Genomic DNA, 27,080 nt, shown 5'->3' with positions numbered 1-27,080 from the left:
ACCTTAACCCCGATGAGAATCAGTGGGATGGGCTGGAGAAAACGTAGCTCAGAGGTCCAACTCTGTCATCATCAGTACAAGTCGCTCACAGAAGAGAGACGACAGTGAGGCGGTGCAATTAAAAACTGAGCGTGGGAGGGGTTTTATTTAGTTTACTTGTTTTTTCCAGGTCCCTCAGTCCTCAAAATGTGCCAATAAATGCTCAAAACAGTTGAGGAAATTCTCTGCTGTAGGTTCAGTTACGTCCTCTAAATGTCTGCTTATTTAACCTGTTTGTGATTCATCAAACAAACGATGAGTTCCTCTTAAAGTTAAAGAGTTCTTAAAGAGTTTCCAGGAAGAAAAATGGACTCAAGTTAGATTTCTGCCTGCCCTGCGTGCTGATAAAAGGTCATTACAGCCGCCGTCTGTACGGTTTAGTCTCCTTAAATCTGTGTTTAATGCGTTCTTATCATGACCAGTGAGGAAATCTTACTGGTTTTACACCCTGAAACTGTGATACGGTGAAGTCAGCATGACAGCAACATACAACGACCAACGCAGCTTCATTAATGACAACAAAAATCTCAAATATAGATCCCAAAAGTTGTTTGCTTCATTACTTTTGACCCGGCTAATGAACAGGAAGTGGAACACGAGAGGCCTTTGTCTGCTACGTGCATTCAAACTGCTCTGCTGGCCACGTGTTCGGATGCCTGTAGTGACAGTTTTCACTCATGGTGAGACTTTCACCTCCTGCAGAGCAATCACCGGGGAGGTCACAGTGAGGCAATCAGTCAGAGATGTGACTCAAGCCTCTCTATTTTGGCTTGAAAGGATCCCTTTTCATCTTTCCCACCGTGTATGAGCCGTGTCACTGCATGGTGGGATTTATTGCTTCTTGGCTTTGAAATTAATCTTTCTGGAAAGTGGATTCTGAACTTTCTGAAGGACTGCACATACATTAGACTGCTGACAAACCTTGCTCTCTCTCAGTCCTAGAATGCCCATTTCCTCATCTTCGTTACACCTGAAAACATCGTAGAAACCTTGTGTTGGTATGTTTTCGGGATTCTTGCCACCTCTTGGGTTTACAGCTGTATCGTGCTGTAATTGTCAGGGTTTTGATGGCTGATTGATCTGCGTGTGACTTGAATAGCAGACGTCGGAGAGGCCTGCGGAACTCTGTGATTGATAGTCCAATTAAGCAGGGTTTAATAACCAGGGCATAGACAGGCTGAGTGGCCCGGCAGCTATTAATCACGATGTGTGTGTGAGTGTTTTCGCGTGGCATCAATGCATTCCAGAGCATGCGTGTCTGCACCTCCATATAACTCGAACTAGACTTATTTATGACCACACACTTTTGTCAGCCACGTAGAGCCCAAACTTCCAGAGCCACCTGTGTTTTACTGTCCCATCAGATCGGCAGTGGAGGCTGCTTGCTCATGTTTATCGATAGATTGGACGGGTCATTGTGGAACCGTCTCATCTCGCTAACCAGGAGAGACGGGCGCAGAAGAGTGCCAGGCTGGTCCTTATTAGCAGGTCGGCTGTAGCTCAAGCCTAAAAGGGTGGTGGAGCATGGACAACGTCCCAAAGCACCACTCCTTGATCTGCAAAGGTTCCGTCTGCCACCTGAAGTAAACGTCAGCATGTGGAGGCTGTGATGGAAGCAGGAGGTCCGTGCAAGCTAAAGGTCAAGTGACAAGAAAGGTTTGCTATTCTTAGTGGGATTGTAGTTGAGTTTAGAGTAGGACACGAGTCTTTCTCAGAGGGGAGCGCTTCCCAGCTGCCTCTGAAAGTGAATTTTAGATGTCTCCGATATAAAAAGAGTAATGTCAGGTGTTCATGTCACTTTAATTGTAGATTTAATTTAATTCAAGTCAGCAAGCAATGCAGACTTTTTTTTGTTGCTATAATTTAGTAAAAGTACACAAATATATGTTTGTCTTAAAGTAATGTTGCTTCCCACTGTTTGAGATTCCTTTTGAAGTGCTTTTGTGTTCGCTGTCACTGAGGCTTTTGTGCTCATATGAATGTTTGTTTCTCAGCATATTTAAGTATTTGTATCGTCTGCTGGAATAAGAGCTTCAGTAATTCTTGTTTCACTGCTGTTTGATGTCACATCTCTTCCCTTCACTCTTGCTCACGTGTCTCTTTGAAAGCAGTTCTTTGGATCTTCTCAGGTTCCTCAGTCATACTTCTCTCTGTCTCCTAACATCATAAACAGTACTTCTGTTTGTTTGATTTTTATGTGGCCGTGTTACTTTGCCCCCCGGACCACTTCCACTGCTGTCTTTTCTTTATATTTTGCTTTCAAGCAGCCAGATTTCTTGTAATTGCTCTCGAGTAATAGTTCTCCAGACTTTCTGAAGCTCTTTCAGAGTTTTTCTTTGGACATTTGCTGCTTTTTGATCATTTTCAGTCAAGTCCTTGTAACTTTAATTGTTTGTTAAGTCACTCAACTCTGACCTATTAATCATTCAGGCATTAAAAAAGGCTCCTAACTCAAGGGATGAACCAGTGTTGTGTCGACACATAACAGACAACTTAGCAAAGAAACTGTTTTAAATGGTATCTTTAGACACTTTGTTACTAGCAGCCTGTCACAAAGACACATCATTTGTTCCCATTTCTTTAGCTGCATCTATGAAAAACAGCAAAGAAAACACAGTTTGACAGACAGAAAATAGGATTTCTGCAGCAACAAGGTGATTCCCAAAGAGCTATTAGCTGAAAACTTGGCATATCTCAGCATGGTGTGCAGTGTGTCCTTAAAACATTTGAGGAAACTGGACAAGTGGAGGACAAAAGAAGAAGTGTCAGGCCTAAAAAACTATCTACAGCAGATGAGCAGGATCTGACAGTGATGTCTGGTAGCCTCACCACAAATGATCTCCACAGAAGGGCGGCTGAATAAAGACGCTCCTACCAATAATGAACTATTAAGCTCAATTATGGATGCTCAGAATGGTATTGCTTAGTCACCGTGTTTTTTCTGTGTGTGTCCGTGTGGAAAGGTTTATCTCCCTCCGTTAAAATAGCATCTGATAATCGTAAAAGTCCACCTGGTCCCGATCAAGGCACAGAGGGAGACACCTCAGTCAGTAAGACAGGTACTGCGGTCGCAGCTAGGCTGGTTTTAATGCACTCTGAATCAGAACCTGGAGTTTGGGAATGTGCTGGCACTGTTAGGATAGAGCTTTTGCTTGAACTGTGGAGATTTCACAAACCCCAGTTCCTCACCTGTTTTGGAAAATTGGTGCACCTTAATACATGAATCCAGCATCTGAATCCATCTGTGGGGATTTCCCATAAGAGCTCGGTTGAAATGTAAGGATCATTTCATTCTGAAACTGGTTGCAGCAGAATCTCCTCTGCCTTTTAAAACACCTCAGCCCAGATTTGAGCAATTTGCCTCCAAGAGTTGGGATCTTAATAAGCTATATATAAGGGTCTGTGAAAGCTTAAAGCTGATCAAGGTCCTGCATCCAAATAGCTTCTCTCATGGTCGTAGAGGGGATGAGCTCACGGGCCTAAAGTCGGATCTGAGGACAGCTAAGATCTCAGCCTTGAAACACCGTTGAAGTCGGGATGAGAAGCAAAATGAACAATAGACTGAGTTTTATTATTTAAGCGGCATCACAGCTCCTGACTGTTGGCCTAAATGGGTTGATGATGGATTCATTATTAAGAGGAGAGGCTTATATTTGGTGCTGTGTGACTTTTCTGACTGATTCGTAGCGTGTAGCTGATGGTGGAAGTGAACTGAATCAGTTTAGACTCTTGACTGGATAACTTGACCATCTGCAGGTGTGCTTTCCCGCTCGCTCTCCTCTTCGTCGTCCTCGCTGGACTCTCGGCACGGACCGGCTGCCCGACCTCGTCCTCTGCCGAGGCAACGCCTCCCTGCCAGGCAGCGAAGAAGTCCCAGGACGACACCCTCACCGGCCCCCCGCTCCTCTCCACGCACCACAGCTCCTCCAGCTGCAGGTCTCATAGCATGTTTTGTTCTGTAAAATTACTCTTAATACAGACTTAAGAGTTAAGGTTAACAGCGTTCCGTCATCTGTCTTTCAGGATTTAGAAGTCGAACTCCCTCGGGCAGCAGCTCGTTGTGTGAGGGCTCCGAAGTGCGACTGGGGGAGAGGGTGCTGGTGGTGGGCCAGAGAACTGGTGTGGTTCAGTTCTGTGGGAACACCGGCTTTGCTCCAGGTCAGTATATCAGTGATGGATTTACACAGCATGTGCTCATTAAAGTCATAAAAGTTACTGTAAACCAATAATACTGTATGAATTTATCATGAGCCGATACTCAGTTTGACTGTTTCCCGACCAGGCCAGGGTCAGTGAACGCACCATTCGCTTAGTGACAGCCACAGATGCTCGCTGGCAAGCGTGTCTTCAGTCTTTAACTTTTAAACTGACACAAAACTAGCAATTTGTTGCACCTGAAAGGAGAAAATGGAGCGTTTAGCTTGGCTGGAATTGTAGTCAATAAAAAAAGAAAGCAGAATATTATCTTATATATCTAATATATATTGATGCATTCCCATTTTTTAAGGCTTTTATTTCTAAAATTACAGACGCAGCGCTTCTCTAATGCACTTTTATGCTTTAAAATGAATAATGAAGAGATTTGGCTCCTATAATCATAAAGCTTAATGGGACACATGCAGCCTAAAGGTCACGCAGCCTAAAATGTAAAAGTTAGTCGTAGTCAAAGTTTTATACACTCACAGTTCAGTGTTGATTTAAAACAAAACACATGACATTGTAAGGATGTTTTTAGGAGTTTTTCTTTTAAAAAAGCGGTTTAAGGTGCTCAGGAAGTGGTGCCATGTTTCAGCTTTCCATCCAAACATTAACATGCATTTATTACCTAAATGATAAAGGGATAAATAGCGATAACTGTGACAATAACAAGATTAATTACTGTCCAAGATTGAGAATCAGGATGTTCCTAAAGCTGTTCTTATCTGAGCAGTAAAGTCAGTTTAGATTAACAATGGTTGTGTCTACGGCTTAGTTTTCACAGATAAAGTAATGATTAGGTTAAAGACAACCAGTTTGTCTCTAAAATTAGAACATTTGCTCACTTTTAAATTTCCAAAGTGAAATTTAAAGCTTCCTATTGGCTGAAATGAAAAATTAAGTTTTTATTGCTTTAAAATGAGCATTTTATATCCAGATAATCACCACTGCAGCCCAGAAGGGACCTGATGCTGCAGCACACCCTTCATTTTCTCTGTTCTGTGTTGATTTGAATCAATAAATGTGAAAAGTGTTATTATCCAGCGAGTCACGTGACCAAGAGCTGAAGAGGAGGTCCGTGAAGCTGCCCTCTGCCGTCGCTCATGAACTCCGTGATGAACCTTTAGCTGGAAAGGAGATTTGAGAAAAAGCCACTAAAAGCCGAACAGAAAACGGCTCACAGGATTCATTAATATTTAGGCTGCAGTTCCCTGCAGGCACCAGTCATGTATAAATAAATACAAATGTATCTCACACCACTTGGGATCGCGTTCAAGGGGATTCTAGTCTCAAGTTTTCTTTGATACTCTTAAATCAGCACGGCTCGTCCTGCGCTGCCTCAGCTTCAGTTCACTGAGGACTGAAAACTTTTTACTCTTCATCCGTCTATAACGGAATTTAAGACATGGAAGGATTTGCTCTGAAATCTCCTTCTGCCTCATGTTAAATGCAAGAGTTACATTATTTTAGTATTTCTGAACAGGTGTTCACGAGGGAGCCAGACATGTTGGTTTTTACGGAACAGATGTAGCTACAGCCTGATCTGGGAGTTTCCCAGAGGTGTCATCTCTGGTCCGTCTTTCTGCCTGTGCAGGGATCTGGTTGGGCATTGAACTGGACAAGCCGAGCGGTAAAAATGACGGATCGGTGGGAGGCGTGAGGTACTTCAGCTGCCCTCCAAAGCATGGAGTCTTTGCCCCTCCGTCCCGTGTTCAAAGGTGAGTCCTGGCCCTGGTGCGGTGGCTCATATCCTCTGAGGAGCCGTGGGGTCGGCGGCTGGCTGTGATGTGAGCTTTCAGAACATTTCATCACTGTGGAAGCCAGAGCTTTGTGGTCATAACTGTTCATTTCTGCCAGTGGTGCTCTGTTTAATAATGTCTTTAAAAACCCGATTTCACAAGCCTTGAAACTGACGTTGCGTTTCACTGCTCTCATCAATACATCTGATCTGAGTTCCTTTGACGGTGTCATTTATGCCACTTCTCCCTCTGTGGGGCAAACGGTGATCCTCTCTTGAGGTGTTTAACTAGAGGCAGAGTTGTGAAACGGGAAGCCTGGTGCCCGCACTCAGCATGACTTCTCAATTTAATGTGACACCTCGTAATGAGCCAGATGCCATCATCGCTGCCTTTGAATATGGATTACGGATATGTGAGGGAGCATATATTTACACAGCAGAGTATAGAATGTGTCAGTTAGATAATATCATGAAATGCAGCTCGCATTATAGATTTTTTTAAATCAATAACTTCATATGGTTCTGTTGAGATAGTTAGTAGGACAGTAAATAAAACATAGATCATATGGTTAGGGCCTGGAGGAGCAGTGAAAAGGCAACACATGAGCCTCCAGCACGCACTCTGGCATCTTTATCTTTAAAGTCTTTACGGTGGAACAACTTAGCACTAGGACTGGACCTTATGACCTTATTGATTTATCAATGATTTGATCGTGTTGTTTTTATGTGTGTGTGTGTAACGACTTCCTTTTCCGCTGTATTCACATGTACCTGCAGTTAGATTCCTATTATCATAAATGGGCGTGTATTTTAAAATGATGCTCAGACTCACAGGCTCATTCGGTCTATGCACCGGCTGAAAATCTGACACAAATTAGATTTAACTCCAGCTTTTAGGGATGCATGCAGTGCATGATGAGATTGTGCGCTGCTCCTGCAGAAAAGATGACTTTTATTTCAGCTGCCATGCTAACAGATTAAAGCATCCACACCCACTGTGAGACACGAGCATCCCAGCCATGACCCGAACCTCTCTGCACTGCGTGTCATCTGGAGCTGAAGGGTTGTAAAAGGTCAGTTTATGAGCTGAACCTTCAGGGAGCATTTCTCCATCCTCAGCTACAGTATTCTTTTTATTGTAGTTTCAATGTAAAGTCATGAAGGTGTGAAGCTAATCTGAGCCCAGTATTCAGTCACGTTTTAGTCCACAGCCCGGCGGTCCTCCTCTTTCATCTCGTCTGCCAGCTGCCACTCAACATTTCATGCAACAATTAAAGCATTTTAACCAGCCCAATGGCATCTGGGCCTCATCAGAATAACATGAGGTAACTTTGGAAGAACCAGCAACAGCAAAATGCTCCGCACATCAGATGCTGGATGTGTAAAAAAAGAACCAAGGAATCAACTTTCCAGAAAGGGTCCTGAAGCGTCTGTGGGTCTGTTGGAGTATTGTTTCTGAGAAGCCATCTCTGTGGTTGATAAACTAGCTGCAGCTGCTTTCATATCACAGCACAAAGCACCGACATGACTCATGTGCATGTTCTATTCCAAGCCTAATTATACCGCTGTTACAGGCAAAGTAATGTTTAAACCTCTCCCAAAGTCTGCATTTTCTTGCGGCCTTCCAGCCTCCAGGTTTAGCATCACTGCTGTTCAGCTGCTGTCAGCCTGTTGGATGAGAAAAATATAGTTAGTTATAAGTTTTCTTCTTGGAAGATAAACAGAACAGCTTCGGTACTCCGACAGAGCCGTGACATTAATCAGATTTGATGTTCAGCAGCAGTTTTGGTCTCCAGTGATTAGGAAAGCAGCTGAATAGATGTACAAAGACCTGTGATGTGATGAATACACGATGTTCCCAAAGTCTGTGAGTAATGTTTATAAATGATATTGTTTTGCCATTATCAGGCATTTCCACAGTGAGCAGCATTCTTTATTACTTATAAATATTTAATATTATACCAGATACATCCAGGTGTGCTACTTAAAAGGTGAAGTTGGACAAATGTTCAGGGAGGTGAAGGTCTGATGAGTGACAGCTGGTGAGGATCTTATAGTCTGATTTAATTTCTTTTTTATATCTCTGCCCATCTCGACTGGTTCAAGTTGTGCAACCAGTCATAATTATTTCTTCACATCGACTTTCTACTTCATGAAGTGTTAACAGATGAATGAGGTGGCTGTTTGCGAACAGAACTGAATCCTGGGGATATGGAGCCTGCTGCCTGACAGTGTTATACATCAGCCACTTAATTCTGCACTTCTACTCATTGTTTTTACTTCACATTTCTTTGCAAATGGCTCCGAACAGTTGACCTTTTTTATTGGATGCCACATTAACAGGAAATGCCTCAAGTGTGTAATGTGTCATAAGTGAATAAAAAGCATGAAACAGTATTCGGCATCTGGGATAATGAATGTGTTTGTCAGAAGGTTTGGACTGTGGCAGCTTTATTTATCCATATAATTGCTCTTGTCCCTTTGCAGTTTAATTCACACCCACCTTTGTAGGAAGGTGTTTTCCTTCTTCTATTTGATTATATTTAGTTTCTTTGTGAAATAAAAGCGCCCTTTTTGTTCTTCAGATATGTTTTCCTTTAATCTTCCTCCTTTCTCCCTCTTCTCCTAATTAACCTCGGGACACAGAGGGAGCTCTGATGTGCTCATGCTTTCCAGCTGTCTCATGAAGAATATCACACTCTCCCCCAGTCTTCCTTCTCTTTTCTTCTTCTGTCAGCAGCTATCACAACCCATTAGGAAAACAAACACCCAACCCTCCCACACACTCTGTGCTTCTCTACCCTTCCATCGCTTCTTATCTATTAGAGAACTTGGTCATTTTTTAATGTTAGCATTCTGCCTCTTAATGTTCTCCAGAGTTCTTCTGTTACTTTAAGTGTGATCAGATGCAGCAGTTTCTTTAGTTTTGCAGAGAGGAGACCATTAGAAGCAGCTACCTTAGTGTTTTCTGATATTTAATGAATGGACAGTGTGATATTCAGTATCCTGGAAAACGTTTGAGCCAGCCCTCATTTCTTACCATACTCCAGGTTTTCTAAAGGTCTTACTAAGTTTTTCATTGGCTGCTTTTTATGACCTTGTTGCAAAGTCACGTACTTTTCCCATAACACAGTTTGACAGACAGAAAATAGGATTTCTGCAGCAACAAGGTGATTTCCAAAGAGCTATCAGCTGAAAACTTGGCATATCTCAGCATGGTGTGCAGTGTGTCCTTAAAACATTTGAGGAAACTGGACAAGTGGAGGACAAAAGAAGAAGTGTCAGGCCTAAAACACTATCTACAGCAGATGAACAGGATCTGAAAGTGATGTCCTTAAGAAAGAGGAAAAAATCCAGCTGTGACCTGACAGGACCTGAGAGATGCATCTGGACCTTCAGCTGATCCATCTACTGTTGGCCCAAGCCTCATCAGAAATGGTCTCCATGGAAGGGTGGCTGTCAAGAAGCCATTCTTAAGGAAGGGAAACAGGGAGGAAAGGCTGAGCTGTGCCAAATGACACAAGAAGTGGACTGAAAATCAGTGGCAACAGGTCTTATGGAGGGATGAATCCTCCCCAGAGCCCGGACCTCAACATTATTGAAGCAGTGTGGGATCATCTGACAGAGAACGGAACAAAAGGCAGCCGACATCCAAAGAAGAGCTTTGGGATGTCCTTCAAGAAGTTTGCACCTATTTCCTTTGTTCCTGGTGGATCTCTTATAAAGGAATTAGGGGTGGTTGAGGACTTTTGAACGGTGCTGACTGAAATGTTCTTTCTCTGTAAAGTTAGCTTCTCACTGACCAGTTTCTTCCTAACTCACAGGATCCATGGATCAGTCGACTGCCTTTCAGAGCTCACCTCCTCCCGCCTCAGTCACCCACTCACTGGTGAGCCTTCTGCCCGCTTTGACAGCAATTTATTTGAAATGTGTTGTTTGCATTATTATTCTGAGAGCGTTTGAAGTCATGCCTCGACTCTTGTGATTGCTCTGCAGGGACGATTCGTCGCAGCTTCAGCACATCATCGGCCATCGCCACTGCGAAGGAGACGAGCAGAAGAAGCCCGGTTATCAGGTGTGTCTCTACAGAACAATCCTCACATTTTTCCCTCCTCAAGCTTTTTAGTTGCATCCTAATCCCCTGCAGCTCTGACAGAATCAATGCCGACAAGAAGCAGCGGTATTAGTCAGCAAAAGGTTTCTTTTTCAAAGGGCCACTGCATGATTGTGCTTATAATGAGGAGGAACAGCCAAGCTCCCGTTAATCTTCTGCCTTTTGATGTCCTACATTTTCTCACAAGGTTTTCCCCCTTTTTTCTTTCTCTGGGTTTGAAACAAACAAAAAGGAGTCGCTCCCATCCTCACCGTCGGCGCTGGAGCACCCTCAGTGGCGGTAGCGGTGGAATTCCAGGAAGCACGGCGGGCTCCAGCCCCTCGCCCTCCTCTGACGGACAGGTGCGCCTCCATGTAGGCATGCAGGTCTTCCTCAGCAGTGCCAACGAGATGGCATTCATCCGTTACTTGGGCTCAGCAGACTTCGCTCCGGGCCTGTGGTTGGGTCTGGAGCTCCGCAGCCCAAAGGGCAAGAATGACGGTTCAGTGGGCGGCAGACGCTACTTCGCCTGTCGACCTGGCTACGGCGTGCTGGTCCGGCCCAGCCGGGTCACCTACTGCGGCATCAACGGTTCACGTTTGGTGAATGAAACCAGCTGAAGCCTGTCAGAAACCGGACTTTCCTCTCTGCTTTGCGCGTTGATAAGTTTCTCTTTCATAAACTTAGTCCTCTGAGCTGCTCAGAAGTGTGAGTTTCAAGAATAGCCGCTTATTAGTCCTTGGAAGAAATGGCAGATAAAAAAGCACTTTATGAAGTTAACTTTAAATTCCTAATAGAATCTGTTTTGGCAGGATTGGGGGAGTCTCAATAAGAGATAAGATTCTGCTCTACTTTAAGTCTGATTGCACTGACAAACATCAATATGATAGAATAAGATAAAATCAATAGTGTGAACGTGTTGGAAAACTATTTCTATACCCAGAGCTAATTTTGATCACATCAGGAGAGATTTTTATCGAAGAATTTTGACGGTCTGCTGTCTAACAATGCGTGTGCATGTTTATCTGCGAGCGTGCACGCATGCATGTTAATTATTCGCACTTTGAAACAGGTCGGGGCTCATAGATCTATTTTCCAGGAGGGCCATCAAACGACTTGCAGAATATCGATGGAGATTGTGTCAAAACTGGATTTTCACTTTATGAATCGATGGGAATTAAAAAGAATTAAACTGTGCTCAGATCTCCATCAACATTCACCAAAATACATTAACAGAAGCCGTTTGTCACTGCGTGCGCGAGTCTCTGCCGGAGACTAATAACTCGATGCAGGTAAATAATAATTATATTGTGCCGGCACAGCGGAAATGCCGCCCATCATGCATTTTTCTATGATTGCAGTGCTGCACTGATGTTGGAGCAGTGATGGGGTTTAGGAGCAGCCTCACATCAAATCAGATGGCGACGGTTCCCTTTCATCAGTAATTTGAGCTGGGAACATGCTTGATGAGCGAAAGACTGATTTTCAACCTGATTTATCCAACATGAATGATTTTCTTGGGATTGTAGAGGGTGGTTACAGCTTTACTGTGCCTGAGTCAAGCCTTCATCTTTCATCACAGCCTGAAATTGGACAAATCTCATTATTATTGTTTGAAAAGCGCAACTTAAAGGTTCACAACCCCAGTAACTCCAAAGGGTAAGAACATGGACCGAAAACTGAGAAATCTGCCAATATCACAGCATTTAGAGCCGTTTTAGTAGTTCTGTACGGACACAAAATGGCTCAACAGTGACGTAAGTTAGAGGATCCAAGTTTTAATAGTGAGCATATTGAAAACGTAAGTGCACATGATAGATGAAAGTATGGACCTGATAGGCATCAAAGCAACCAGGAAAGGACAATGATGAGGAGAAACCTTGCTCATTAGAGAGAAATGAGTTTGTTTTTTGAGAGGAATCAGAGGAGAGCTGAGCTGGGGTGCTGATTAGTCTGCAATGACTGCACAAAGGGCTTCCAGGCAGGAAAAATAACTCGGTCGGCTCCTTAAATTCAGGAAAAACTGTGGATTCTGTGTCCTGAAAGACTGAAGTTTCGCTTCCCTCATTCACAAATTAATTCATCGTGATGAAAATCGCAAAAAGCAACCAACTATCCTTATAAGAACCACCGACTGGGCTGTTCCCAGCACCTCCGATGCAGCCTTGACTCTCCTCCCCAGGTGAGGTTTTCACAGGCAGGTAAACGACTCACAGGTGAGAAGGACTTCAGTGACCCCCCCCCCCCGTTGGTCAGATGGCTCAGTGACACAAATTTAACCTTAATGGATACGATCGTAACTGTAGACACAGCAAATACATCTCACCCCTGAAGCCTCACAGTATTCCACTGCTATGGTGGCGAGGGTCCAGTTGATGCACTCCAGTAAAGAAGTCGGTCCACAACAAGTCTTACATCCATAAAGAGTCCGCTGCTGCAAACTTTGGCTCCAAATGGCTCAAAAACAGCTTTAAACTTACTTTAAGCCTTTTTTAAGCGTTTTAGGTGAAAATTGCAGGATTTTTAAGGGGTTAAATGAGGTAAATGAGGGAAAAAGTCTTTTGAAAATTGTGATTGAGGCCAAAAGTTTCAACTGGCTCACAACTACTCTCATAGTAACGCGGGCTGCTATGATTTCATCCATGTGAGTCGGTCAAAAACCTTGATAAATGCTAGTTTAACCTGTTCGAATAAAACTCCCAGTATGAATATCATATTTAATGTCTGTTGTATGTTGAAAGGATCCACTTTACTTGATATGCTACCAACAGTGGCGGCCATCTTGAATGTTTTACCATTCGGAGGACGTGTCCAGATGGAGCATCGGTTCCTCTTTACTGCTGGAGCAGCGACACTCTCCCAAGTTAGTGTAAAGTGACGCTCACATGGAGAAAAACACTGAATGCAGGATTTCTGCGCTGTCTGGTAACATACCTGAAGTTTTGTAAATGAGACAACCTAAAAGTTGCACTTTAAGTCACCTTGCATCTTCCCGGCTGTGGTGTTGGATCTAACGGCTCTCTGATAAAGTATATATTTGCTGGAGAGCATCCGATGGGCCGCAATTGTATTAGAAGCCTAATTAAAGCTGCTTAACACAGGAAATATGCAATCATCCAGAGGTTTCAAGGATAGACTTTGCCATTTGATTATAGCAGCCTGTGCAACCCAGCAGAGAACAAGCCATTGATTGTGCATGTGGAAAACAGTCCCACTGTTCAGTAAAACACTCATGCACCATCCAATTAGGGTGTGTAGGCCACCGCAGTGGCTGCAGGATCTCCAGTGGCCTTCTCTCATTGATCTGTTTGGTCAGGCCCCCTGTGATTGAAAAGCAGAGGTGGTCTGAGCCCAAGGTTGTCTGAAATATCTGCCACAGATGATGTGAGTGGAAATAAAAAGCAGGAACCTTTCCACCTGCACCTTTTTCTTTTCTTTTCCTTTTGAAAATGGCTTGTCCTTTACTTTAAAGCCATCTCTGTGATGTTTTTTGTTGCAGTTGTCTGCCACATGTCAGTTTAATCTATATAACTATCTATAATTTGATGTATCTGTACACTGAAACTGCAGCATTAAGTATTTTCATTTTACAAATGGATTGAGTTTTCCGTCTTTTTCATGCCATTCCTGTTCTGCGTGTTTGAAGTGTTACAGAAGGATTCAGTCTGATGCACTCCTGCGTTATTAAAAAAAGCTTTATAATTCTTCTTTTCTGCTCTGAGTGTTTGTTGAGTGTGCTTACGATTGTTTCCCAAAAGGAAGGACAACTTGTTTTTACTGAATCATTATAAATGGCACAGAGATGAAAAAAGGAGGTAAAATTACTGATGAGCCTGAGCTCACAAATGCAGCGTTGCACGGGGGTGACGTACCTTGTTGCACCGTAACTGTGGTATAAATATATATTATTAATAATTGTTTTCTATGCTTGTTGCTTATTTTTATTGGCCAAACGAGAGAGGAACCAGGGAAAGGTGCCAGTGAAGCTTTTTGTCTACAAACCACCGTCTGAGGAAAGGCTTGAGGTTGGTAGGTACAGCAGATGTTTGATTTGATTGCATTTAAAGCACTCAAACTGTCTTTTACAAAGTGCTAATAAGGCAGAATATGTAATATCTTTCATACAGTGCAAACTGGGTGTGTCACTTTACCCAAATGCAAGATTGAATGAATCTGAAATGAACGGGCAGTTAATTCATGACATTTTTATGAGCCCCTTCTGTAGCTGACTGCACTGAATAGCAGGAACTAAACACCTGACCGCGGCTCGTCCATAAGAGGAACCACCACTGCTTCACTTGTGTGGGAACAGATTTGTTGTGGCTGTAGAGATGAACAGCCTCATCTTTATCCACTATGATTCAAACAGGAATCACAGCCTACATGTCACTACTGTCACATTTATGACTTTTCAGTCGTGTTTAAAGGGCGTCAGACTTGTCTTTCACATTGTTTTATCTTTATTCCTGTTATTTATCTATGTGGAAGACTGTAAAGAAGAGGATGAAACAAACACACTCTGGTTTGTGAACTGCAGTATCGAAGCTTTGAGTAAAGAGGAACTGGAGAAGTGATTGACTGTATCCTAAATGGACAAAAACATGTTTCTTCTGTTTGATTCTGGAATAACTTTCAGAACCACCATCAGCAAACAGATGAGGGGTAAATGTGGGCTATGAGATGATGCTTCGTGGTGATTCACTTTTGATTGTTTGTTTATGAGTGTTTTCAGTTGTAAATGCACAGTATTTTAAGCCTCACCTGCTCAGTTCTGTCGTGAACCTCTGACATCAAACGCGCCTCCTGTGAGGGAAGCTGGAGATAAATTTGGAGATCGGTGAGTGTTTTAGAGCTGCTTTATGTTGTTATTATGAGCTGAATGTTTAAGAAACACCTTTAAATAGAGCTCCATTAATCTTGAAATGGTATTTAAATGCTATTAAATGCTTTCTGTATTAGGCTTTTATTGCAGAACAGTAATCCTGCAACTAGCAAACCAGCCTCTGTCTGTTTAGAAGACTTTACTTTGTGAATCGGACTTTTCTGACTGTGTTGCATTATTGCTACTATTTGTGAAAGCCGTTATGTAAATGGTTTCTAAATGTAAATGCAGGCGGGAGGCGGCTTGCAGAAAGCTCCAGCCGAGAAATGCAGCAATGACTCATAGTTCTCACCAGACATAGAGGTTAAACCCAGAAAGTCGGAGCTGGAGAAACGCTTTTGAACGTGATTATCGCTTCTTGAAATAACACATTGCTCTGCCCATTTTTCTGTTTGACCCTGTGTAAAATGTTAGTCTTTGTTGCAGCAGGTTAAAGACTGATTTAAACACATTGTGGCTGTTTTTAATCTGAGAGAAGATCAGGTAGACCTTTGTTCGTCCCACCAGGGGAAATGATTAAACAATAAAGCAGTTTATTCAGCGTCGTGCAGAATTTATGTGGTTCAACTGTCTAACTGACAGGAACCAACAAGCACAATTAGTCTTCATTTCAACATGCTCTCAATATCTGAGGCAAATATTTAAATATTTACTTGAATAAATGTCCTCAGGAGGAAGCCATGACAGTTTTCTGTAATAATATGAGCCAGAAATTATTCATACTGAAGCCAAAGTTTGATGTAAAGTGAATTTTTGTGTGACTAATAAGTTTCTTCTGGCTGGAAATGACAGATAGTGACAAAAGATGGAACTAACTGTGTTTGGTGGTTATAACCATTATATATAATTATATAACATCATTACATAACCTGCAATATAATGGTTTTATATAACGAACTCTGTTCTTTGAATGCTTCTTGTTGTTTTCTCCAAATAAGAAGGGTTAGGGTTAGGCTTGAGCCTGACTTTCTTTGTGTTTGTCTTGTCTGTCGTCATCAAAACACATTGGGCTCAATCTATGAGTCTTAAACATATAGCCACACTGATCTATACATATTAAGCAGATAACAATATCAACAAATCTCAGCACATTTGTCTGAATCTTAAATAAATCCAATTTAAAGGTGTCACCTTTAAAACAGACAGCGAGGAACACGTCCAGCCTCAGAGAACATGCATATGCCCTTTCATACATGCAAACTGCTTTATAAAAGAACAGCTTTCACATTCTTCAGACCTAATTAAATGACTCCAGATAATTTATAAACAGCTGCACCTTTTTCTATTGATGTGTAGCTCAAGGTGCTTCACCTTGCTTCAGTTACATAAATGCATGTGCGCCACAATCATACATTCAGACATACATACATACATACTTAAATACATACCTTCATGTATATGTAAATGTATGCATGTCTGAATGTATTTGTCTGAATATGTCTGACTGAATGTATGTACGAATATATTTACATTTACATATGTATATATGCATGTATATTTGTCTGAATACATGTATGTACATGTAAATGTATGCATGTATATTTGAATGTATGTTTACTTGAATATATGTTTGTATGTATGTATGTTTTTATGCATGTGTGTATGTATGTCTGAATGTATTTGTCTGAATATGTATGAATGCATGTATATTTGTATGTATGTCTGTCTGAATGTACTCCTCAATATATTTAAGTGTGTATGAATATATGTGTATATAGATATGAATGCATTGATCAAAAGTTAATTCCAACAGTGGGGTTGGTCTTTCTTGGGGATCTCTACTGAAGGTAAACCTTTCATGGGGGGGATTAGAACTCATGCCACCCACATGAAAGTTGGCAATCTTACCACTACACTAACCAGTTGAATGTTGATGTCTGCATGGGCCGAATAATTCAGAAATCCATCAAAAAATATACATGCATACATTCAAATATTCATACATAAATACATACATACATTCAGAAATACATACAGATGCTTTTTTTCAAAAGTAAATTACACTGGTTGGTTTGTCTTGCTTGAGAAACTATCCTGGAGGTGGTACATTTCATGCAGGTGATTTACATAATTACATTCATTCATACATACACAAATGTATACATACATACATACATACATACATAATTACATTCATACATTCATACATACATACATACACAAATGTATACATACATACATACATACATAATTACATACATACATACATACATAATTACATTCATACATACATACATACATTCATACATACATAATTACATTCATACATACATACATACATACATAATTACATTCATACATACATACATACATACATAATTACATTCATACATACATACATACATACATACATAATTACATTCATACATACATACATACATACATACATAATTACATTCATACATACATACATACATACATAATTACATTCATACATACATACATACATACATAATTACATTCATACATACATACATACATACATACATACATAATTACATTCATACATACATACATACATACATACATACATAATTACATTCATACATACATACATACATACATACATAATTACATTCATACATACATACATACATAATTACATTCATACATACATACATACATACATACATAATTACATTCATACATACATACATACATACATTCATACATACATACATACATAATTACATACATACATTCATACATACATACATACATAATTACATTCATACATACATACATACATAATTACATTCATACATACATACATACATACATAATTACATTCATACATAATTACATACATACATTCATACATACATACATACATAATTACATTCATACATACATACATACATACATACATACATACATACATAATTACATTCATACATACATACATACATTCATACATACATAATTACATTCATACATACATACATACATACATACACAAATGTATACATACATACATACATACATACATACATACATACATACATAATTACATTCATACATTCATACATACATACATACACAAATGTATACATACATACATACATAATTACATTCATACATACATACATACATACATACATACATACATACATACATACATACATACATAATTACATTCATACATTCATACATACATACATACATACATACATACATACATACATACATACACAAATGTATACATACATACATACATACATACATAATTACATTCATACATACATACATAATTACATTCATACATACATACATACATACATACATACACAAATGTATACATACATATATACATACATACATACATAATTACATTCATACATTCATACATACATACATACACAAATGTATACATACATACATACATACATACATAATTACATTCATACATACATACATACATACATACATACACAAATGTATACATACATTCATACATACATACACAAATGTATACATACATTCATACATACATACACAAATGTATACATACATACATACATACATACATTCAGAAATACATACAGATGCTTTTTTTCAAAAGTAAATTACACTGGTTGGTTTGTCTTGCTTGAGAAACTATCTTGGAGGTGGTACATTTCATGCAGGTGATTTACATAATTACATTCATTCATACATACACAAATGTATACATACATACATACATACATAATTACATTCATACATACATACATACATACATACATACATAATTACATTCATACATTCATACATACATACATACATACATACATACATAATTACATTCATACATTCATACATACATACATACACAAATGTATACATACACACATACATACATAATTACATTCATACATACATACATTCATACATACATAATTACATACACACATACATACATACATACATAATTACATTCATACATACATACATACATAATTACATTCATACATACATACATACATACATACATACATAATTACATTCATACATTCATACATACATACATAATTACATTCATACATACATACATACATACATACATACATAATTACATTCATACATACATACATACATACATACATAATTACATTCATACATTCATACATACATACATAATTACATTCATACATACATACATAATTACATTCATACATTCATATATACATACATACACAAATGTATACATACATTCATACATACATACACAAATGTATACATACATTCATACATACATACACAAATGTATACATACATACATACATACATACATTCAGAAATACATACAGATGCTTTTTTTCAAAAGTAAATTACACTGGTTGGTTTGTCTTGCTTGAGAAACTATCTTGGAGGTGGTACATTTCATGCAGGTGATTTACATAATTACATTCATACATACATACATACACAAATGTATACATACATACATACATACATAATTACATTCATACATTCATACATACATACATACACAAATGTATACATACATACATACATACATACATACATAATTACATTCATTCATACATACACAAATGTATACATACATACATACATACATAATTACATTCATACATTCATACATACATACATACACAAATGTATACATACATACATACATACATACATACATAATTACATTCATACATACATACATACATACATACATACATAATTACATTCATACATACATACATACATACATAATTACATTCATACATTCATACATACATACATACACAAATGTATACATACATACATACATTCAGAAATACATACAGATGCTTTTTTTCAAAAGTAAATTACACTGGTTGGTTTGTCTTGCTTGAGAAACTATCTTGGAGGTGGTACATTTCATGCAGGTGATTTACATAATTACATTCATTCATACATACACAAATGTATACATACATACATACATACATTCAGAAATACATACAGATGCTTTTTTTCAAAAGTAAATTACACTGGTTGGTTTGTCTTGCTTGAGAAACTATCTTGGAGGTGGTACATTTCATGCAGGTGATTTACATAATTACATTCATACATACATACATACATACATAATTACATTCATACATTCATACATACATACATAATTACATTCATACATACATACATACATACATACACAAATGTATACATACATACATAATTACATTCATACATTCATACATACATACATACACAAATGTATACATACATACATACATACATACATAATTACATTCATACATACATACATACATTCATACATACATACATACATTCATACATACATACATACATACATAATTACATTCATACATACATACATACATACATACATACATACATACATACATACATACATACATACATACATACATACTTACATTCATACATACATACATACATACATACATACATACATACATAATTACATTCATACATTCATACATACATACATACATACATAATTACATTCATACATACATACATACATACATAATTACATTCATACATACATACATACATACATAATTACATTCATACATTCATACATTCATACATACATACATACATACATAATTACATTCATACATACATACATACATTCATACATACATACATACATACATAATTACATTCATACATACATTCATACATACATACATACATACATACATTCAGAAATACATACAGATGCTTTTTTCAAAAGTAAATTACACTGGTTGGTTTGTCTTGCTTGAGAAACTATCTTGGAGGTGGTACATTTCATGCAGGTGATTTACATAATTACATTCATTCATACATACACAAATGTATACATACATACATACATAATTACATTCATACATACATACATACACAAATGTATACATACATACATACATACATACATACATAATTACATTCATACATACATACATACACAAATGTATACATACATACATACATACATAATTACATTCATACATACATACATACATACATACATACATTCAGAAATACATACAGATGCTTTTTTTCAAAAGTAAATTACACTGGTTGGTTTGTCTTGCTTGAGAAACTATCTTGGAGGTGGTACATTTCATGCAGGTGATTTACATAATTACATTCATTCATTCATTCATTCATTCATACATACATACATACATACATACATACATACATACATACATACATACATACATACATACATACATACATACATACACAAATGTATACATACATACATACACAAATGTATACATACATACATACATACATAATTACATTCATACATTCATACATACATACATACACAAATGTATACATACATACATACATACATAATTACATTCATACATTCATACATACATACATACACAAATGTATACATACATACATACATACATAATTACATTCATACATTCATACATACATACATACACAAATGTATACATACATACATACATACATACATACATAATTACATTCATACATACATACATACATACATACATTCATACATACATACATACATACATACATAATTACATTCATACATTCATACATACATACATACACAAATGTATACATACATACATACATACATACATTCAGAAATACATACAGATGCTTTTTTTCAAAAGTAAATTACACTGGTTGGTTTGTCTTGCTTGAGAAACTATCCTGGAGGTGGTACATTTCATGCAGGTGATTTACATAATTACATTCATACATACATACATACACAAATGTATACATACATACATAATTACATACATACATACATACATTCATACATACATACATACATACATTCATACATACATAATTACATTCATACATACATACATAATTACATTCATACATTCATACATACATACATACACAAATGTATACATACATACATACATACATACATTCAGAAATACATACAGATGCTTTTTTTCAAAAGTAAATTACACTGGTTGGTTTGTCTTGCTTGAGAAACTATCTTGGAGGTGGTACATTTCATGCAGGTGATTTACATAATTACATTCATACATACATACATACACAAATGTATACATACATACATAATTACATTCATACATTCATACATACATACATACACAAATGTATACATACATACATACATACATAATTACATTCATACATACATACATACATACATACATAATTACATTCATACATTCATACATACATACATACACAAATGTATACATACATACATACATACATAATTACATTCATACATTCATACATACATACATACACAAATGTATACATACATACATACATACATAATTACATTCATACATTCATACATACATACATACACAAATGTATACATACATACATACATACATAATTACATTCATACATACATACATACATACATACATACATACACAAATGTATACATACATACATACATACATAATTACATTCATACATACATACATACACAAATGTATACATACATACATACATACATAATTACATTCATACATACATACATACATACATACATACACAAATGTATACATACATTCATTCATACACAGACATACGTACATGTTTATGTTGATGCATTTGGCAGATGCTTTTATCAAAAGTGTATTACACTGGTAAGGTTGTTCTTGCCTGAGGGTACCTTTGATGCAGGGGATTTGAACCCAGGCCACCAACATGAAAGGTACATCCACAGATGTTATGTCTGAATGTGGGGTGCAGGTGTTGAACTGTTGGCTACAGAGAGTTAACCTGTGTGCACAGACACAGATGTCCATGCACATACATGATTAATACATGCACATAAAAATATTTACTTACATACATGCATATAAAATATACAGTATATACCAGATATGATGCCAAGTTAACAGTTGTACTTACCATACTGACAAAATAGGGCATACATACAACATTTTAAGTGTTTGGCTAGTTTCCTCTATTTTTTTCATCTTGTGTAGTTACTATGATATTCATGAATCCCAGGCCTCCCTTTCTCTGCTTTGTGTGGAGCCTCAGGATGCTGGATGGAAGGTGAAACCCTCATTGCATTGCTAGGACCTAACTTGTCTCAATTTGGCGCGATATTGGTCTCCTCTGTTGTCTTCTTCAGTCCCATTGAGCTCCTGATGAAGGCTCTTAGCGTTTATGTTGTAGACTTCCAAACATCCCAGTATTCCTGAGTGCAGCTTTTAGTTGTATTCATTCTGGTTCATAGATTTATTTCTCTGATCTTACAGCCTCAAGCGACAGCTGTAATGATCGGTAGCTGGTGTTACTTCCGATTTCCCTCTGAGCCCTGCTCATGTATTGAGCCATGTGCTCCCTGATCTTGTTCACTATGAAACATGACAGGAGCTTTTATGTTGCACAGAGGCAGGTTATTTGGAGTTAGTTAGATGGAATTAGCCCCTTCTGAGGATCCTTCATAATCAAGACAGTTTGACTTTGGGTTAACCTCTTAAGGTGGACTAATCATTTCCAGCTTAATTTCTGCTTAGAGAGACAGAGGTTCTGAATTTGGCAAAAAAATGTCTATACACAATTTCAGAATAATGTTCCTCAAGGAACAACCTCTGAAGGCTTCAAACGTTCCATCATCTTCAGTACATAACATCAAAAGATTGAGAGACCCTGGAGACATCTCTGAGTGTGAGGAACACTTCGATGCTTATGATCTTCAGGTCCGAAGGCCAGCTCTGCATTAAAAACAGACCTGATTCTGTCCTGGAAATCGCTGCTTGGGCTCAGGAACACTTCCAGGAATCATTGTTTCATTGTTTGTGAACACAGCTCAGTGTAACTTCCACAAATACAGGTTAAAGCTCTATCAGGCAGAGAAGAAGCCACATGTGAACATATGTCTCATTTAAAATGAACTGAGGCAAAGAGGTCTGTGGTCAGACGAAGGGAAGTTAGATAGATTAGATTAGATTAGCCCACCCAGACAACATCTTTCGTTTTGGAAAGGCCTCACATATTTCACCAAGATAACGTTAAACCACCATCTGCATCTATTCCAGCAGCATGGCTTCACAGTAGAAGAGTCCAGGTGCTGGACTCACCTGCCTGCAGTGCAGACCTTTCACCACACTCACTAAAATACCACAAAGAAGACCCAGGATTGTGGATTTTCTATGAAATGGGACAACATTCATCTTCCAAAGATCCAGCAACAAGTGTCCTCATTTCCCAGATGTTTACAGATGTTCATCTAACATGTCTGAACGTGTGTAGATATTTGAATTCATGTGTATGTGTGTGTTTATGCATGTATGTGTCCTGCATTCAAATCTGAAAGAAAGCAGCAGACAGACATGAAGCCATTTTATAGTAATTTATTAATTTTGGCTAATGTCTTCTGAAGGGCAATGTACAGCGTTTACCAGAGCCATTGTACAATACTTTATAATTACAACATTTACAGGTGCAGTTGGTCTTTTTACATCACGACGGAGATGAGCTGTGAAGGTGAAACAGGGTGAATGAGATTTAACACAGGCACTGGAGACGAAGCAAAACAGTTTTCATTAGCCGATATTGAACTTGCTCATGGACTTTGTTTACAGGAAGGTCTTTTTCTGAACCGCTGAGCATCATGACACGAACATGATGACACAGCTGGTCTCCTTACAGCAGATGAGCTAACAGGTGCGCCAAGTACTGTCAAGCAAAAGCATAAAAAAATATCGTCATTCATCTCAATATCAACACTTGATAGAATCTGACCAAGAGTAGCAGACTTTAAACACAGACTCATGTTCACACAGTGTGCCTGACTGGTTCTGGGTTTCACATGTGAAGCAACAGCAGTTTGTTTTCAAACTTTTCACACATTTAACACCCATCCTGCAATAAAAAAGAGAAAATATGCTGAATTTAATTTCAATTCAGGGATATCCACTGTGACAGAAAGGGGAAAAGGATCATTTCAACATTCATTCAACGTGAAGGAGGGGAACGGAGGGAGCAGGGGACACGACAACAAACCGACTCCTAAATGTAGGTGAGGACGCTTTAATCTTTCACATTATTTGTCAAATAATCTGCCTCCGAGCTCCTTTTATCCATCTTTTCCAACTTAAAAAGGACAAAAAACGGATTTGTTGTAACCTGAGTTACCATTTTAAGGGGGATTGTTCACACTCTAAAAATATATTTCTGCTAATCAAAATAAAGAAAAAAAAAAGCTAAATAAATCTGATGTAAAATATATTTTTTGGATTTGAAGAGGCATATTCTTTAATTATGTATAGGGCCACTTCTAAATAATAAATAAACAAATGAATAAATAAACAAGCAGGCAAGCAAACATCAACAAACACATTTTTTCCCGAATATTTCTTTTTTTTTTTTTGAAGTATAAACGTCTCTGGTAATCCAGTATTTGATTTTCTGATATTCTTGAAAAAAAATAGTTCCATACAAGTTATTTAGCACGCTGTGCTTCCAGTAAAGGATAAGGAACAGTGAGGGGTTCTGAAGTAGAGTCGGCTGTAGACAACTTTGTTGCAGCGACAGTCAAACCGGCCTCCATAGTTTGCGTCAGTCTGGCAAAATAAAAAAAGATTGAATCCCCCTTTTTTAGTTCATTCTCATAGACAAGAAGCAGAGTTCTCGATCCTGGTCGCAAACACATGGAAAGTCGTTCTCTCTCCAGGGGAATCTGCCTCAGTTAACTCATTCATTCCTCATCCTTCCAGTGCTTAAAAAATATTTTTTTGAAACCCTTAAAACTATGTTTTATTCTGTATTTTTCCTCCCAAAACTTTCTGATGTGCTTTAGCGTTCGTTGGAGATTTGAACACATCTCTTAGGTTCTCCTGTAAAGGCCCGTTTCAGGGATGGGGGTTCTGTCAGAACTCCACAAAGGAGCCAAGATGGTGGACGAGTTCTGGAGGTGAAAAATTGTCTCTGTTATGTGTCCGAAAAGCACAGGCTCCAAAGTCAGGGCCTGGAAATAAGAGCAGCAGTGAGGCATCTGGGCTAAAGCACGGTGGCGTTGTGGCCCTCCATCCGGGGAAGCCTCGGGTCCTGCACTGTTCCCATAGTAACCAACAGTGGGCGGCTGTCCTCCGACATACCCGGTCGGCCCAGAGACATCGGTGGGGGGATGGAGGCTCCCCTCTGGTGGGCAGCTGAGGAGGGCACGGAGGTGCCCTGTTGGGTTAGAGGGGGGTTGGTGTTATGGGTGGCCTCCATTGGCAGGCCTTGCTCCTGGTAGCCATATCCGATGTTCCCACAAGGGAAGCGTCTCAGTCTGTAGAGGGGAACTGGGGGCAAGGCAGCAGAATCTAAAAGCAGAGGCGACTGGGCAGCAGGAGCAGGTGGTGGAGGTAAAAGCGGCCTGCAAAGACCCTGCTGCTGCTGATGGTGCAGCAGCTGCAGTTGGTGCTGCTGTTGGAGCTGATGCTGAAACTGCTTATGCTGATGCTGGAGACCCAGAGCTCCCGCCACCTCAGCCACGGTCCGGCCCACATGCTCCTGCCCCTCGCCAGGGACCCTGCCCCCACCGCCTGCTGCTCCACCCACCCCTGCCTGCCTCTGCTGCTGCTGCTGCTGCTGCTTCCTCTGCTGTTGCTGTAGGAACCACGAGCCGTACGTGGGGTTCCAGAGACTGGTGCTTTTCCCGTTGTGGCCCTCCTTTTCTTGTGCGTGACTCTGTGCAAAAGCAAGGTTGATGTGACCCCCTTCTGAGCTCGGCTGGGCGGCAACGTGAGGTCCCTTGGCAGTGAGTGTGGAGGGTGCAGCGGAGGTGTTAGTAGGTGTCAGAGCAATGGAGGTCTGTGTGTGAGGCTGCTGGTGCTGATGGAGACATGGCTGAGCTGATGTCTGTGCTTTGGCCTCCGATGCTGTGCTCGGCACAATCGTGTGCTCCCCTCCTCTTCTGTCCTCTGTGGGATAGGATGGAGGTGGCTGTGGAGGCTCCCCATCAGGCACCTGGGCACTCACCAGCACTGCGGCAGCTGAGGGGTCATCGGGGCGCGTGGGTACGCGTTCCTCCTCCTCAGAAACAGGTCCGTACTCAACAGGCAGGGGCATGTTCACCACGTCAGGGTCCTGGAACAGGATTCAGTCAGAGGTTAAACAGCTAACTGACTCTTCTCATGTAGGTAAGATAGTTTGGAGAAAAAAATCCCAGAGTT

General features: G+C 39.2%; 2 protein-coding genes across 3 annotated transcripts in view; one reads left to right on the top strand and one right to left on the bottom strand.

Annotated features, from left to right (window-relative positions):
* LOC140269771 (CAP-Gly domain-containing linker protein 4) overlaps positions 1–27,080 on the top strand; it is a 61,376-nt gene that overhangs the window by 20,534 nt on the left and 13,762 nt on the right. The window contains exons 10-15 of one of the 2 annotated variants that reach the window (XM_072364757.1): positions 3,796–3,975; positions 4,063–4,197; positions 5,831–5,954; positions 9,799–9,863; positions 9,971–10,049; positions 10,321–10,692. In XM_072364757.1, the coding sequence (XP_072220858.1) occupies positions 3,796–3,975; positions 4,063–4,197; positions 5,831–5,954; positions 9,799–9,863; positions 9,971–10,049; positions 10,321–10,687 (950 nt within the window). In that variant the 3' untranslated portion in view covers positions 10,688–10,692. Of the gene's footprint in view, positions 1–3,795; positions 3,976–4,062; positions 4,198–5,830; positions 5,955–9,798; positions 9,864–9,970; positions 10,050–10,320; positions 10,693–27,080 lie in introns of those variants that run through there. The other variant, XM_072364758.1, reaches the window with a different exon arrangement.
* alk (ALK receptor tyrosine kinase) overlaps positions 24,264–27,080 on the bottom strand; it is a 398,068-nt gene continuing 395,251 nt past the window's right edge. The window contains exon 29 of the mRNA XM_072364756.1: positions 24,264–26,994. Coding sequence (XP_072220857.1) covers positions 25,921–26,994 — 1,074 coding nt within the window. The 3' untranslated portion in view covers positions 24,264–25,920. The remainder of the gene's footprint in view (positions 26,995–27,080) is intronic.

The sequence above is a fragment of the Leuresthes tenuis genome, unplaced genomic scaffold (assembly GCF_036924035.1).
Source record: "Leuresthes tenuis unplaced genomic scaffold, fLeuTen1.0.hap1 SCAF_15, whole genome shotgun sequence".
In the NCBI taxonomy this organism is placed as follows: domain Eukaryota; kingdom Metazoa; phylum Chordata; class Actinopteri; order Atheriniformes; family Atherinopsidae; genus Leuresthes; species Leuresthes tenuis.
This window is presented reverse-complemented; position numbering and strand designations above follow the sequence as displayed.